General features: G+C 42.2%; 6 protein-coding genes across 9 annotated transcripts in view; 3 read left to right on the top strand and 3 right to left on the bottom strand.

Annotated features, from left to right (window-relative positions):
- Positions 1–584: 584 nt before the first annotated feature.
- LOC134193782 (collagen alpha-1(XVII) chain-like) lies at positions 585–2,245 on the bottom strand. Its single transcript, XM_062662614.1, has one exon. It carries the CDS (start codon positions 2,128–2,130, stop codon positions 784–786), a length of 1,347 nt encoding a protein of 448 aa, XP_062518598.1. The 5' UTR covers positions 2,131–2,245; the 3' UTR covers positions 585–783.
- A 58-nt stretch (positions 2,246–2,303) lies between these two features.
- Positions 2,304–6,453, top strand: LOC134193783 (uncharacterized). 4 transcript variants are annotated; one of them, XM_062662615.1, is made up of 7 exons: positions 2,309–2,797; positions 3,096–3,439; positions 4,023–4,325; positions 4,655–4,709; positions 5,132–5,261; positions 6,103–6,172; positions 6,239–6,453. In XM_062662615.1, the coding sequence occupies exons 3-7, from the start codon at positions 4,312–4,314 to the stop codon at positions 6,282–6,284; spliced, it is 315 nt and encodes a 104-aa protein (XP_062518599.1). In that variant the 5' UTR covers positions 2,309–2,797; positions 3,096–3,439; positions 4,023–4,311; the 3' UTR covers positions 6,285–6,453. The 4 variants fall into 4 exon arrangements, 1 of the variants encoding a protein (XP_062518599.1); XR_009972106.1 differs by lacking the exon at positions 5,132–5,261 and having other exon boundaries at positions 2,310–2,825; XR_009972107.1 differs by lacking the exons at positions 4,655–4,709; positions 5,132–5,261 and having other exon boundaries at positions 2,304–2,825; positions 3,096–3,419.
- Positions 6,454–6,613: 160 nt separating this feature from the next.
- LOC134193784 (Golgi SNAP receptor complex member 2-like) lies at positions 6,614–11,077 on the bottom strand. Its single transcript, XM_062662617.1, has 5 exons — positions 10,929–11,077; positions 10,695–10,859; positions 9,769–9,847; positions 9,648–9,701; positions 6,614–7,467 (listed from the first exon to the last, which is right to left on the bottom strand). The coding sequence occupies exons 1-5, from the start codon at positions 10,955–10,957 to the stop codon at positions 7,426–7,428; spliced, it is 369 nt and encodes a 122-aa protein (XP_062518601.1). The 5' UTR covers positions 10,958–11,077; the 3' UTR covers positions 6,614–7,425.
- Positions 8,660–9,566, top strand: LOC134194312 (oocyte zinc finger protein XlCOF7.1-like; the record flags this gene model as incomplete). Its single annotated transcript, XM_062663240.1, has 2 exons — positions 8,660–8,919; positions 8,976–9,566. Coding segments are annotated over 2 exons (759 nt in total), but the record flags the coding sequence as incomplete, so codon positions are not given.
- Positions 11,078–11,306: 229 nt separating the features above from the next.
- Positions 11,307–13,046, bottom strand: LOC134194216 (collagen alpha-1(XXI) chain-like). Its single transcript, XM_062663142.1, has 2 exons — positions 12,596–13,046; positions 11,307–12,541 (listed from the first exon to the last, which is right to left on the bottom strand). Exons 1-2 carry the CDS (start codon positions 13,002–13,004, stop codon positions 11,535–11,537), a joined length of 1,416 nt encoding a protein of 471 aa, XP_062519126.1. The 5' UTR covers positions 13,005–13,046; the 3' UTR covers positions 11,307–11,534.
- Positions 13,047–13,286: 240 nt separating this feature from the next.
- LOC134193600 (SAP30-binding protein-like) overlaps positions 13,287–15,641 on the top strand; it is a 2,440-nt gene continuing 85 nt past the window's right edge. Inside the window, exons 1-2 of the mRNA XM_062662433.1 lie at positions 13,287–13,669; positions 14,841–15,641. The exon at positions 14,841–15,641 is cut by the window's right edge and continues 85 nt beyond it. Coding sequence (XP_062518417.1) covers positions 13,340–13,669; positions 14,841–15,530 — 1,020 coding nt within the window. The 5' untranslated portion in view covers positions 13,287–13,339 and the 3' untranslated portion in view covers positions 15,531–15,641. The remainder of the gene's footprint in view (positions 13,670–14,840) is intronic.

The raw sequence follows: 15,641 nt of genomic DNA, 5'->3' as shown, positions 1-15,641 counted from the left end.
TACAAAATAAAAGGTAATAAAAGATAAGTAAACAATAATAAATAACTAATATTGTCAATTATTTAAATTGCAATAAATATATAATTAATTTATTCATTTAAATTGCAATAAATATATAATTAATTTATTTATTTAAATTGCAATAAATATATAATTAATTTATTCATTTAAATTGCAATAAATATATAATTTATTTATTCATTTAAATTGCAATAAATATATAATTAATTTATTTCTTTAAATTGTAATAAATATATAATTAATTTATTTATTTAAATTGTAATAAATATATAATTTATTTATTTATTTAAATTGCAATAAATATATAATTAATTAATCAAATTTCATTTTTTATAAATATTTTGTTGGTTACTATGTATAACAGTTAATCCTTACTCACTGAGTGTATAGTAAGGTATCAGTCGTGCTTCGATGGGCCATTTCCGGTCACCCAGACACGAGGACTTGAACCAAACCCATGGCGGTAAATTTCATTAAATGTAACTACACGTGATCTAACATATAACATTTTACCTATTGCTACACCAGTAAATATTGTTGTTAACTGTAGACAGCAAACCACATTTCTGCTCACAAACTGTGTATGTTTAGAACAAAATTTCCATCTAGCAGCACATCATACTGTATGCAGCAATCCTACACAACAAGCAGCTGTTACAACAATCATTCTTAGCAGACACTTGTCTAGTCAGAGAAGCATAGATACACACAAAAATGGAAAGATAAGTACATGTGATGGTTTTGATAAAGGAAACTTGCTCTTCACTGTCCTCGAGCACAGTAAGCTAGAGCACAATCTGGAGTGTTAGATAAGTTGTATATGTAATACTGTCCACAGTTGATCACTTCAACACTAGTCTGACTCCAACAACAACTGCCAGCAAGACTAAAGCAAACTGTTCTTGAAATTTTTTGACCAATTACATTTGGGTGAGATCCTTTTAACCATCCTGATGCAAGAGTTCCACAGTAGTAATGAGATGTGCAATTCTCTGGCATAGCTCCACCTATTGTAGGACTGAATGAATGCCAGCCTGGTGTAAAACCATGTTGATTTTGTGAACTACCTGTCTTATCACAGTGAAGAGTTGTCTTAGAATAATGCTCAGATGTTTGTCTCCAAGTTTCATTTAAAACACGATGATTCCCTGGTAAACATTGACTGGGGAGATTAAACAATTGATGTAAATCCTGCTCATCCCCTTTGTTTCCTTTCATTCCTCTTCCTCCTTGTAACCCAATCTCCCCCTTTCCACCCTTCTCTCCTTTAAAACCAGTATATCCTCGTTCACCTTTGTCTCCTTCTTCTCCTTTTTCTCCTCGAGGACCCACAATTCCTTGCAGTCCACCGACTCCCCTCTCTCCTCTTTCTCCTTTCTCTCCACTCACTCCCGTGTCTCCTTTCCTACCTGCTATTCCACGTGGACCCTGTTTACCTGATAATCCCTTACTGCCAGGTTCACCATTCCTTCCCACTTGACCTGGCAATCCTGTACGACCGTCTCTACCTGGTAGACCTGGCAATCCAATTGGACCGTCCTTTCCCGGCAATCCATCTCTACCTGGTACACCATCTTTTCCTGACAAACCTGGCAATCCGTCTCTTCCTGGTTGACCTGGTATACAAATTGCTGATTCTGGTTTGCACATCTGTTTGATGAATGACCCAAATACGTGTGCAATGTTGATTGTAACTTGTGACGACTGACTGGGAGATTCTTCCGACCTCTTCCCTCTTTCTCCTCCATACTCAGACAACGTCTCATAAACCTGCTTCATTTCCTCTTTTTCTACTTGAAGTTCCTGCAAGTCCAACTGCAACTTCTCTACGCTTTTCTCAAATCTTTTCTCCTGAACACTGAGCTTCCACAACAGAAAACCGCTAAACACAAAATTGCCCACAACTAACGATAGAAACAACGCAATCGTCCATCTGCCGCTTGGGCCACAATTTCCTTGCAAAACTTTACAACTCTCGTCCACTTCGCTGCTGCTCATTGCATGCGCTATCGTCGTTGTGCTCTTACTAGACTCGTAGGTACCCAGTCCTCTCTTCGCGCGCACGTTACTGAGTGTGCAAACAAAGAAACAAAGCGATGCAGTGCGCATGTCCGATCGTGACGCAACAGTAATATTAGTTGAAGGTCGAAGAAAAATGCAAACATTTTACTGTAGATAAAAAATAATTAGGACGATGTAGCCTGCTAGAAAAGAAACTTGTAGAAGTTCAAGAAAACTGTACACATGACGTACTCACAATATCCGGGGTACAACTTAAACATATCCCGTATGCAAGTTTGTGTGCATGTTTTTGTACTCTATTCTGTGTTCTTGTCGCTATGTCGGGTAGCATGAGTTGGTGCGACTCCAGTATCCCCAACTTGGTTTGCACATGGTCTTGTAGCTACTATGACTTCTCGTACTACACAGCAACTTCTGTAAACTGTTCCGATTCATTGTAGGACAGATGGACTGACAAACGGACAGACAGACTGACGAATGGACAGGCAATCAGACAGAAGGACAGACGGACAGACAGACAGACAGATGGATGAATAGAGGCAACAGTTTGTGTATGTCAGTTGTTATGATGTGTTTTGTGTTATTAGATGTTAGTGGTGCTGCTCATATGATTGGGGACATTGTGACGGGTGTGAAGCCTGCATTGGCTGAAGGGAGGCCAATGGAACCGATGGCTGACGACAGAGATGGTGCAGGAAGATATCAGTTTTTGTCTGAGGTGCTTTGTTGGCGAGCACAAATGACTCCAGATCATGTACTCTTTACGTTACTGAATGAAATGTGTGCGTGTGTGTGTGTACATGTGTGTGTGTACGTGTGTGCGTGTCTGTGTACGTGTGTCATTGTGTGTACGCACGCACGTGTGTGTGTGTCTGTTGGTCTGTCTGTTTGTCTCTCTGTCTGTCTGTCTGTTGGTGTGTGTGTGTGTGTGTGTGTGTGTGTGTGTGTGTGTGTGTGTGTGTGTGTGTGTGTGTGTGTGTGTGTGTGTGTGTGTGTGTGTGTGTGTGTGCATATATGAGTGTAGATATTTCAATGTCTTTCCTCTTCTCTAGGTATTGAGCTTGTTGTTGCTTTCTATGGCTGCCTTCTTGTTGGTCTCGTTCCCGTTCCCGTGCGACCTCTATCTCCATTGAACATCGCAACAACATTACCAGCAGTCAAAATGATCGTCAAAGTCAGCAAGTCAGTTGCCATTCTAACAATTCAACGTATCACCAAACTGCTGAGGACAAAAGAGGCTACCAGCACACTCGACGTGAAGTCTCTCCCACCTATTCTTGAGACGGAGGATCCACAGAAGAGGAAGCTTGACAAGTTTTATTGTGCACCAACACCAGAGATGATTGCATACTTGGATTTCAGTGTTTCAACCACCGGTGTGCTCTCAGAAGTCAAAGTACTTACTGTGTAGTTTACTGTTGGTCTGTTTGACTGTTTCTTTTTTGTTGGTCACTCGTTTTGGTCAGTGAGTTTGGTACAACTCGCGTAGCACATCAGAGCAAAGCTGTGATGTTTTCAGGTGTTTGTTTGTGTGTCTGTTTATGTGTCTGTTTATGTGTCTGTCCATGTGTCTGTTCATCTGAGTGTGACTTTGTCCTTCTGTGTGTCTGTCTACATGTCTGTCCATCTGAGTGTGAATATGTCTCTGTGTTTGTCTGTCTGTCTGTTTGTCTGTCTGTCTGTTTATGTGTTTGTCCATATGTGTGTGAGTCTGTCTGTCTGTATATCTGTCCATCTGAGTATGAGTATGCCTGTCTGTCTGTCTATGTGTCTGTCCATTTGAGTGTGAGTATGTCTGTCTGTGTGTTTTTCTGTTTGTGTATTTGTATGTCTGTGTGTCTGCCTGTGTCTGTCGATTTGAGTAAGTCTGTCTGTCGATTTGAGTGAGTCTGTCTTCGTGTATTTGTCTGTTTGTGATTGTGTGAGTTTGGATTGTGACGAACTGAATGTAGTTTGTAAACGACTCTTCATCTATCCAGATGTCTCATCCAGCTTGTGACCTATCACGGCGACTCAGACGAGGAGGACGTGAACTCAAAGACAAAAATCAGTGACGACAGCGAACCGGACAATTCCGAAGTCGCATCAGCCAGCGAGAGTCTGATTCTCTTGTCCGGAGGTCTCGTGCAGTTCCATCACAGTTCGAGTGCTTCGACGTCATTGCTGAGGAATGTGCTCATAAGGACCCGGATACAGGCGGCTCCCATTGTGTCATTGGTCTCTTAGTTTCGGGAGGGCAATGACCCAAGCAGTGAGAGTGAAGATGAAATGGCGGAAAAATGGTGAGTTGATTTTAAAGCAAATAAGCAAATTTAATTAAATATTCAATTACAATATTATTAATAAAATAAATAAATTAATATATTAGTTGTTAGTCTAGTTGCCTATTTTATATTAATTTTATTTTATTTATATAAATGTATAGATTAAATTAATTTATTTGTGATAGCCAGACTAGATAATACATTTGAACACTACAAATGATGGGCAGGACAGACAGGCAGACAGGAAGCTGACAAATCAATGCCACGGACAGACAACAAGACATACAAGTCAAACCTTCTCAAACTCTGCATTTCACATTGTGTAACACCAACATGTTTTTCTGTAGTCCAACGACCATCCCACAAGTCACATTCTCTATCCAGTTCAAGATGACATCGAAGGTACATCCCTGTTTAGTAGCGACTTTCCCCTCCCCCCAGGGGCACCAACCACCGACAACCCGACAAAATCCCACTGTCCAACTCGCGTCAACCTACTAGTCTCGCGTGGCCAGACGTTCGTGCGGGAGGGGAGGGGTGAGAACTATCAAGCTTTTTCTCCCGCACGCGAACGTCTGGCCACGCGAGACTATCAACCTACCACTGGCTCTTTCCAGACAATGCAAACCCGAGTTACAATCCAAGATAACTAATTTATTGAAAAAGCAAAGACAGAGAAACATACGACTGAACGAGAGCGTACAGAAACGGAAAGACTTCCGCAATCCAAGTTTTTTTAAAAAACTCATCACTTTCCTTGAATTTTGAGCATCGCACGTTTGCCAAGACAAATTGGGGTTGGGATTGTTATTTTGATGCTCTAGGACGCTTGCAGAAGGAGCAGTACGACAAGAAAGAGAAAGGGAAGGCGAAAAGAATGCAAGAGATTTTGTGATCGGATTGGCATTGAAACGGCCGGTGATTGCTCGGGCTGTCGAGCTCGTTTGTCTGTGTGTAAGTTTGTTTGTCCGTCTGTCTGAACATATGCTTGATGATCACTACGTGGATGGTGGACAAACATCTCTAGACTCCATACAATATAGATTGGCTTTTGTGGTCTGTTAAACAGCCTTAGTTTGGACTGTATAGAAAAATTGTATCCAAGTTAAGATCCTCTTACATTAGATCTGCAAGACAATCTCTCATATGTTTTTCGCAATCTGGTGCAACAAACATTCCACTGTATGAGTCAAGTTTACTAACTGTAACGATGACTTCGTTTTTTCTTTCTTTCTGTGTTTTGTTTACACACTGTTAGTTGTGCACTTATATACCATCTATAAATATTTTTAATTTTTATAATTAGTGTCTGGTGGTTGCAGTAGGTTTGCACCATACTGTTGTTCTATGGAGGAAACGGCCACATGTTCCATTGCAGATTGGAAAATATGAAACAGCTTGTCTGTTCATCCATTCGTCTGTCTGTAAATATGTATGTCTCTCTGTCTGTGTATGTTCAATCTTGTTCCGACTCTTAGTCTTCTAAGACCTGGCTAGTAGCCATTTTTAAAGCAAGCTTTGCTTTTTACACTTGACGATGTCACTTTTACATTATATATAATTACATGTCCGTATGTATGCATGCATGTATGCAGTGTAGAAGACAAGGAATTATTTTGGCTGGGACAAACTGAATCTAGGTAGGACATTCATTCATCAATAAGTCCCACCCCTACTGCAGCCATTTTGCATATAATTTATTGATAAGCTGTTATCATATGACAATTGTTAGCTATATGGATGGTTATGTGTGCTAAATGCCACCAATTATCTCAATGCTGTAATTGCATTCCAGGGTTTTGCTACGTGGAAGTTTTTACCAACGTGATGCATCTACATCTTGTTAGGAAAAGAAACATCACTATGTTAGAATGTTGGCTTGTTATTCTGTAGTCTATGGGTACTGTACTGTGTTTCTGTGTTTCTCATAGTGTTGTGTTGCAAATAAAGTCAATTTGGAATAGCAGCACCTACTAAACAAACACGGGCATTATGAACTTCTGGACCCAAAGCGAGAGCCAACAACAACAAGTTGACATTACTGGACAGCTACGTAGTATACAGTAATTTCCAGCTGAGATTTTCTATAGATAAATCATACTAGGAGGCACCTATACTTATGAAATTAACATCAATGGAAAGCCCATCATGTGCTGAGAGACAGACTTTACACTGTCATAGGCAGAAGAGGAGACGTTTTGTCGGAACACTCCAACACTGATATAGTATCTGGTCGGACAAACAACACAGTTGGTGGGACATTGTCTGATATTTTCCACACAGATGTATGTATGTATGTCCATCCATCTGTCTCCATACATATATTTTCCATTTAAATCAAACGTTTACATCATGAGCAACCTAACACTAACACAACAAGACCATTACTGTCCTGAAGCATACAAACTACACTGAGCACAATACATTTCGACGTTCTAATCTCGCTATGCTAATGAGTTTGTCCGAGACGAGTTTTGCATTGCAACGTTGTAGTGTCACTGAAATGATTGATCACCACTTGTTCTTGAAGTCGGTCTCATTTCGTTTTCCTTCATCATCTCTTGCAATCTTTGCCAGCTTGTTCACCCCAACGGCCAAAAATGTTGGAAAACAAGAGGAATGACCAATGGGCAGGACCTTCTGGCAGCAGCTCAGAATTATATTTTGCCTCTTTCTTCTCCTCCCGTTTCATTGCTGCTACTCCTTCTTCTCTGGCGGCTGCCTTCACTGAGTCCAAACACCATGGATGAGCCAACGACACATCTAATTCAATGTCTGCACCTAAATCTGGGTCATAAACGAGGATGTCCGACCTCTTGTCACTGTTGACATACCCGTATTGTGGCTCTAGTTTGTGCGACAAGTTGAGTTGAGAAAGGCAGTTAGACCATGCTGACACAATTGAGTTGTGAGTGTGCACTGGACCACCCCCAGTCTTACAAGTGATTAGATGGTATCATTGGATGTCCAGTTCTTTGCCACAATCACAACTGCTCGATGTCTGTCTGTTAATATGTATGTCCGTCTGTCTGTCAATACAGCTGCTTTAAATATCAGCCCAATGCACTAAAAATTAACTTTCCAACAGCTGTCTGTCACACATGATCGAGAGTCAGACTTAGCTATTGGTGTCTCCTGCAAGATGAGATTTCATTGGCATCTAATCCACATATCATGTGACTGGCAAGAAATCAAATCGCACAGATCCACAAGTCACAAGAAACAATACAAATCAAGTTGTGTGTGTGTGTGTGTGTGTGTGTGTGTGTGTGTGTGTGTGTGTGTGTGTGTGTGTGTGTGTGTGTGTGTGTGTGTGTGTGTGTGTGTGTGTGACTCGCATAATTTCCTTAATTAAAGCGACACTGTCAAGATTTTATCCTCGGATACCTAGCGTCTAAACGCCCCCGCAAACTTGAATTTAGGTAGAAATTTTTCAAGTTCTCCAAAACGAGGAATCGTTGGCAAGTGCGATTTTACCTGTAGTTATATTGCGTTATCTGCCACGTTTTGGCAATAGATCGACTTTTGTCGTGCTTTGAGTGCCTGACAGCCGATATCGTCGTACTTGACTAGGTCATTGCGCATGGATTTGATACGTCGTATAAGGTTTGTAAATATAGAGCAAGTATAGCGTTTGTTTTCGACTTCGAACGGTTACTTTCTACGGCGAAAACGGGCCCTTTGCAAGCCGCACGTGATGGACAAGATTCCCGGAAGTTGTCACAGATATGACTTCGGTATCTCAGAAGAGAAGCCATGGAGGTGCACGTCAAGGGGCAGGACGTCGCCGCAAGTGCACAACAAGTGTTATGAAGACTATTAAACTGTCGCAAGACATCTATAGTAGGCTCCTAGCTGTAGACATCCTAGCGAAAAGTCCCATTGTCTGCGTACCGGAATAACCACTGCTCCTTCGTCAGCAGACGTGTCTGATGCACTAATACGCGTTCTATCGTCACGAAACGCCATTACGCTGTCCTAGGAGTCCCGATGTAGGTTTGCGCGCGAAGTGTGACACGCCTAGAGCGCACAAGCATGCGCATTTGTGCGCTCAAATCTTGACAGTGTCGCTTTAAGCAAGAAACTAACACACATTTGCTTCTCTCGACTCAGGAGTATAAATGAGTACCTGGTCATTGACTGGGGTCCTAAGCGGCCATCAGCTGTGACGTGACATCAGCCACTGGGGTCCTGGTAAGACTTCGGGTGCTCACACTACAGTTGGCTTCATAAGTCAGTGCTCCTGCGAGTGCCTGGCTCCAGGATTTTGCTAGCGCACGCCCAGAATTCCCTGACTATGTACAGGGCCCAGCTTTACAGCTGGGGTGTGACCTCTGAAAGGCAGCTCCTGACATTTAGGATTTTTTAGGTGTGTGACTCGATGGGACCAGGAGCTTCAACATGCTACCAATACTGATCTTCAACGAAAATGGGGTGATGTAAATCTGATGTCTGACGTCCTTCGTCGCCGCTGCCTTCAGTGGTTAGGACATGTTGCTCGAATGCCTGCAATCAGATTACCAAAGAAACTATTATTTGGGTGGCTGTCACATTCTAGACCAGCTCAAGACCCCCGCCTCAGATGGGAAGACAGGATCCAGACTGACTTGAAGTTAAACTAGAGAATTGGTATCACCTGGCACAGCAGCGTCTAGAATGGCGAGCTTCACGTCAGGATGAAGTTACACGTACCTCTCCTGAACGATCCTTTTCATGTGCTGTGTATTGCCGCTCCTTTCGCAGTCATTCAGGTGTGAAACGGCACAAGTGGATTGTGGAACGCCAACTGCCTCTGTGTGAACAACCAGGCGCAGTGCAATGTGCCAAGTGTCATCGGTGGCTGAGAAGTAGGGATGGACTAGCAATACATAAATGTTTAAATGTGTCTTCTTCATCATCATCGACTCTATTATTGATCCGGTCATCATCACTTGCCTCCAATGATTGTACCTCAAGTCGGATACCGGAGCCTGATAGGACATGCTGTTGCTGCCATTGTAGTCAATGTGGACGGTGCTTCAAATCCAAGCCAGGATTCCAACGGCTTAACTGTCATCATGGCAAACGCTGTTCAGAAAAAGACAGCAGTCAACTTCCCCTGTCTTGCACATGTGGAAGACGTTTGCGGTGGCTCAAGGACATACAGAGACATAAGTGCAGACAGTAACTACCTCATCTTTCAGCTCTCTCCATAGATGGGCGGCGTGGCAGACACTGGCATCTGTCATCAAGTCAAGTGTGTGTGTGTGTGTGTGTGTGTGTGTGTGTGTGTGTGTGTGTGTGTGTGTGTGTGTGTGTGTGTGTGTGTGTGTGTGTGTGTGTGTGTGTGTACATCCATACATTTGCTGTAAATCTCCTTGACAACAATTCATTCCTATCGTGCTCTTCCTTTTCCTATCACAACATCACGCTGCATCCAACACGACATTTCAATTACTCCTTATTGTGTACATCTCCATACGTTGAGCCGCTGTTTCTGTTGGAACGTCCTAAGAGTACTATGTAGATGCTGACAATCATATGACAATTGTTCAACTCGTCTGTACAACAAACAAATTCATTGAACCACAAATAATCAACCAAATTGTGCAACCCATTTAAATGTTTTAGACAAAGTTTACATACATGGTATACAAACATATTACGTATTATTAGTCTGTAAGCTTGTTTGTCAGTCTGTAAACTTGTTTGTCCATTAGTAAGATAGTTTGTCAGTCTGTAGCATGTTTGTCCATCTGTCTGTACATATGCATTATGATATGCTTCATGCATCTGTCTGTCTGTGTATGTCCAATCTTGTTATGACTCTAGAGCCCTGTCCACACTAGACCAGAATGGATTGCAATCGAATTGCAATCCTGCTGATCATGATCCAATCGGGATAGCGAGCGTCCACACAGCACTTGGAAAACGCTACTTCCAACTCATTTTCAGTGTCACGTGACTGATGACCGATGTGTATGTGTGGGTTCTTTGCTCGTGAAAGAGTTGACACAGCAACATAAGGTGAGTAAGAACAAAGACAATTAAAGAGGGTTAGATGTTCGGACTACAAGCGTAGCATACATGGAGGTAACGCCCACTATTTCTAATTGGATTCAACTAATCGATCAAAACCACCTGTTAATGTGGATTGGGTTTATCGCGATCCAGTTGCCAGTGTGGACAGGGATGTAGTCTTCTAAGAACTGGCTAATAGCTATTTTTAAAGCAAGGTTTGCTTTCTACAATTGACAATGTCACTTTACATAATATATATCCAATAAACCATCTGTTTGTCTGTCTGTCGTATGTACGTCCATCTGTTTGTCTGTCTGTCCGTCCGTCCGTCTGTCTGTCTGTCTATCTACCCATCTACCATCCCTCCTCTCATTCCACAAATCTCACAGTTTGGCGCTCTGCTTCCTGGAAGGTGGTTCTTTAGCGACCATCTGCTCCAACCTCTGAATATCAGAGAACAACTCCTCTAATTTACCCTCAATTTCCTGCTCAAGTTGAGGCGAATACGAGTGCCCTAGAGATGATATGTGACTCTCAACTTCCATCAACAATCTGCAAACACAAACAAAAATCTGAGGTCGCAAGAATAAAACGAAATACGAATTTAGTTTTGTTGTTCACTTGTTCGCTTTTTGATATAATGATTCCATTGACGAAAGGCAGAGGAAGACGGTCACAAAGGCTAGAACATCAACGAGCCACTTTTAAATTACTAAAATGCCCGGATAATAGCAATTCCCAGATTTTATGTAATTTTTGTTGTTGATTATTTATTATGTTGTGAGCATGTTAATTGAAATTTGAGGATAAGTACAAAACAAATCTATCATTTATTTAATTATTTAATTGCAATAAATATATAATTAATTAATGAACCAAATTTTTTTATTATAAATATTTTGTTGGTTACTATGTATAAACGTTAATCCTTAATTTAATTAAATGTAACTACACGTGATCTAACATATAACAATTTATCTATTGCTACACCGGTAAATATTGTTCTTAACTGTAGACAGCAAACCACATTTCTGCTCACAAACTGTGTATGTTTATAACAAAATTTCCATCTAGCAGCACATCATACTGTATGCAGCAATCCTACACAACAAGCAGCTGTTACAACAATCATTCTTAGCAGACACTTGTCTAGTCAGAGAAGCATAGATACACACAAAAATGGAAAGATAAGTACATGTGATGGTTTTGATAAAGGAAACTTGTTCTTCACTGTCCTCGAGCACAGTAAGCTAGATAGCAAGCTGGAGTGTTAGGTAAGTTGTATATGTAATACTGTCCACAGTTGATCACTTCAACACTAGTCTGCCATTCACAACAATTACTGCTCCAACTAAAGCAAACTGTTCTTGAAATTTTTTGACCAATTACATTTGGATGAGATCCTTTTAGCCATCCTGATGCTTGAGTTGCACAGTAGTGACCAGATGTGCACTTCTCTGGCATAGCTCCACCTATTGTAGGACTGAATGAATGCCAGCCTGGTGTGAAACGATGTTGATTGTATGAATCACCTGTCCTATCACAGTGATAAGTTGTCTTAGTATAATGCTCAGATGTTTGTCTCCAAGTTTCATTTAAAACACGATGATTCCCTGATAAACATTGACTGGGGAGACTATACCCTTTGTCCCCTTTTCCTTTCATTCCATTTATTCCTTTGTTTCCTTTCATTCCTATTCCTCCTTGTAACCCAATCTCCCCCTTTCCACCCTTCTCTCCTTTAAAACCAGGATATCCTCGTTCACCTTTGTCTCCTTCTTCTCCTTTTTCTCCTCGAGGACCCAAAATTCCTTGTAGTCCACCAACTACCCTCTCTCCTCTTTCTCCTTTCTCTCCTTTAAAACCAGTATATCCTCGTTCACCTTTGTCTCCTTCTTCTCCTTTTTCTCCTCGAGGACCCAAAATTCCTTGCAGTCCACCGACTCCCCTCTCTCCTTTCTCTCCTTTAAAACCAGTATATCCTCGTTCACCTTTGTCTCCTTCTTCTCCTTTTTCTCCTCGAGGACCCAAAATTCCTTGTAGTCCACTGACTCCCCTCTCTCCTCTTTCTCCTTTCTCTCCACTCACTCCCATGTCTCCTTTCCTACCTGCTATTCCACGTGGACCCTGTTTACCTGATAATCCCTTACTGCCAGGTTCACCATTCCTTCCCGCCTCGCCTTTTATTCCAGCTGCTCCTGGCAATCCAATTGAACCGTCCTTTCCAGACAAACCTGGCAATCCAGTTGAACCATCTCTACCTGGCAAACCATCTTTTCCAGACAAACCTGGCAATCCGTCTCTTCCTGGTTGACCTGGTATACAAATTGCTGATTCTGGTTTGCACATCTGTTTGATGAATGACCCAAATACGTGTGCAATGTTGATTGTAACTTGTGACGACTGACTGGGAGATTGTTCCGACCTCTTCCCTCTTTCTCCTCCATACTCAGACAACGTCTCATAAACCTGCTTCATTTCCTCTTTTTCTACTTGAAGTTCCTGCAAGTCCAACTGCAACTTCTCTACGCTTTTCTCAAATCTTTTCTCCTGAACACTGAGCTTCCACAACAGAAAACCGCTAAACACAAAATTGCCCACAACTAACGATAGAAACAACGCAATCGTCCATCTGCCGGTTGGGCCACAATTTCGTTGCAAAACTTTACAACTCTCGTCCACTTCGCTGCTGCTCATTGCATGCGCTATCGTCGTCGTTCTCTTACTAGACTCGGAGGTACCCAGTCCTCTCTTCGCGCGCACGTTACTGAGTGTGCAATCAAAGCGATGCAGTGCGCATGTCCGACCTTGACGCACCTTTAATTAATATTAATTCGAGGTCGAGGAAAAATGCAAGCATTTTACTATAGACAAAAAAATTAATGTAGCCTGCTACTACAGAAGCTTGTAGAAGTGTACGCTAAAGTGTAGAACACACGCCTTTTATTTCATATCCGGGATATATCATTTCACATGTCCCGTATGTACAATTGTGTGCGTGTTTTTCTACTCTGTTCTGCGTTCTTGTCCCTATGTCGGGTGGCATGAGTTACAGTCAGGTGTCCAAACAGCTTGTGACCTATCACGGCGACTCAGACGAGGAGGACGCGAACTCGAAGGCAAAATTCAGTGATGACAGCGAACCGGACAATTCCGAAGTCGCGTCGGCCAGCGCGAGTCCGATTCTCTCGTCCGGAGGTCTCGTGCAATTCCAACGCAGTTCGAGCGCATCGACGTCATTGCTGAGGAATGTGCTCGTAAGGACCCGGATACAGGCTGCTCCCGTTGTGTCATTGGTCTCTTACGCGCGGGAGGGCGATGATTCAGGTAGTGAGAGTGAAGATGAAATGGCGGGAAAAGTGGTGAGTTGATTTCAAATCAAATATGCAAATTTAATTAAATATTTAATTACAATATTATTAATAAAATAAATAAAATAATATATTAGTTGTTATTTTAGTTGCTTATTTTATAATAATATAATTTTATTAATATTAATTTAATTTTAATTATATTTTATTAACCAAATTAAAAGTCACCACTAATTTTAAGATGTTATAGCCTTGACACCCCACATGACTAAATACTACCTATAGTATGCCAAACTCAATTAGCTTGTATCTATCTAATGTGTGAGCCAGCAGATTGTATCACGGTCAAGCCTCCAAGCAGCGCATGGTGACTTTCCACGAGTGATTCACCAAGTTCACGCTCTCCAATTCTCAAGACGACTTCAGCATGTGGAAAGGTGAGTGTATTCCTACGTTATTGTCCTACTCGTGTAGACTGGCGAGCCTGCCAAGTCTAGTTACAGCAATCCGGACTTCACGTGTAGTTCACTCGTTTTGTTGCACATCTGCTATCTGCACAGCCCTTGCTATTGCGCAGACTCTATTGTAAAGACCAGTAATGCGCGCAATTATGGCAACAAGAGACACATTGACGTGAAATTGCAGTCTGCTCTTCGTGTTTACAATTATGATGACTTTCGGGAGGGTAAACTTGAAGTCTCCGGGGCCATCTTAGGGGGAAAAGACATCTTTGTCTACACAAACAAAAACAACGAGTGAACTACACGTGAAGTCCGAATCGCTGTAACTAGACTTGGCAGGCTTACCAGTCTACACGAGTAGGACAGTAACGTAGGAATACACTCACCTTGCAGAGTCACCATGCGCTGTTTGGAGGCTTGGGCGTGATACAATCTGCTGGGTCACACATTAGATAGATATAAGCTAATTGAGTTTGGCATACTATAGGTAGTATTTAGTCATGTGGGGTGACACTTAGTGAAGTAAGTGTGTGAAAGTCCAGACTTATGGGAGGCTAAAAGTGTCATACGGGAACCGGACACTGCCAGGCTCACGTGAGTCTGGGGATGAGGCTAACAAATGATGGGCAGGACAGACGGGCAGGACAGACAGACAGACAGGAAACTGACAAATCAATGCCACGACAGACAATGAGACATACAAGTCAAACCTTCTCAAACTCTGCATTTCACATTGTGTAACACCAACATGTTTTCTGTAGTCCAACGACCATCCCACAAGTCACATTCTCTATCCATTTCAAGATGACATCGAAGGTACATCCCCATTCAGTAGTGACTCTCCCCTCCCCCCAGGGGCACCAACCACCAACATCCCGACAAAATCCCACCGTCCACCTCGCGTGAACCTACCACCGGCTCCTTCCAGACAATGCAAACCCGAGTTACAATCCAAGATAACTAATTTATTGAAAAAGCAAAGACAGAGAAACATACGACTGAACGAGAGCGTACAGAAACGGAAAGACTTCCGCAATCCAAGTCTTTATGAAAAACTTGTCACTTTCCTTGGACTCGACGAGTTAGGCTCGAATTTTGAGCATCGCACATTTGACGAGACAAATTGGGGTTCGGATTGTTATTTTGATGCTCTAGGACGCTTGCAGAAGGAGCAGTACGACAAGAAAGAGAAAGAGAAGGCCAAGAGAACACAAGTGGATTTTGTGAGCGGATCGGCGTTGAAACGGCCGGCAATTGCTCCAGCAATTGCAGCGGCTGTTGATGCTGCTAAGAAGAGGAAGTCGAAGTGGGACATGGGGAGTGTGGGGGCGGGGACTGCTGTCAAGGAGACTGGGAAATCTGGTGGAGATAACGGAGCGAACCCGTTAGATGCGGCGAAGAAAGCGGCGATGACCATCGGGCTGATGCATCAACCTTTACGTAGAAAATAGTCGATAATTCATGGTTTGTTTGTTGAACACGTGTGTATTCATATTCAACCAGTATATATTATTAAATATGTTTACTTACATCCGGGTATTTACAGCAACATATGGTCAGGT

Source organism: Corticium candelabrum, chromosome 18 (genome assembly GCF_963422355.1).
Source record: "Corticium candelabrum chromosome 18, ooCorCand1.1, whole genome shotgun sequence".
NCBI lineage: Eukaryota > Metazoa > Porifera > Homoscleromorpha > Homosclerophorida > Plakinidae > Corticium > Corticium candelabrum.
This window is presented reverse-complemented; position numbering and strand designations above follow the sequence as displayed.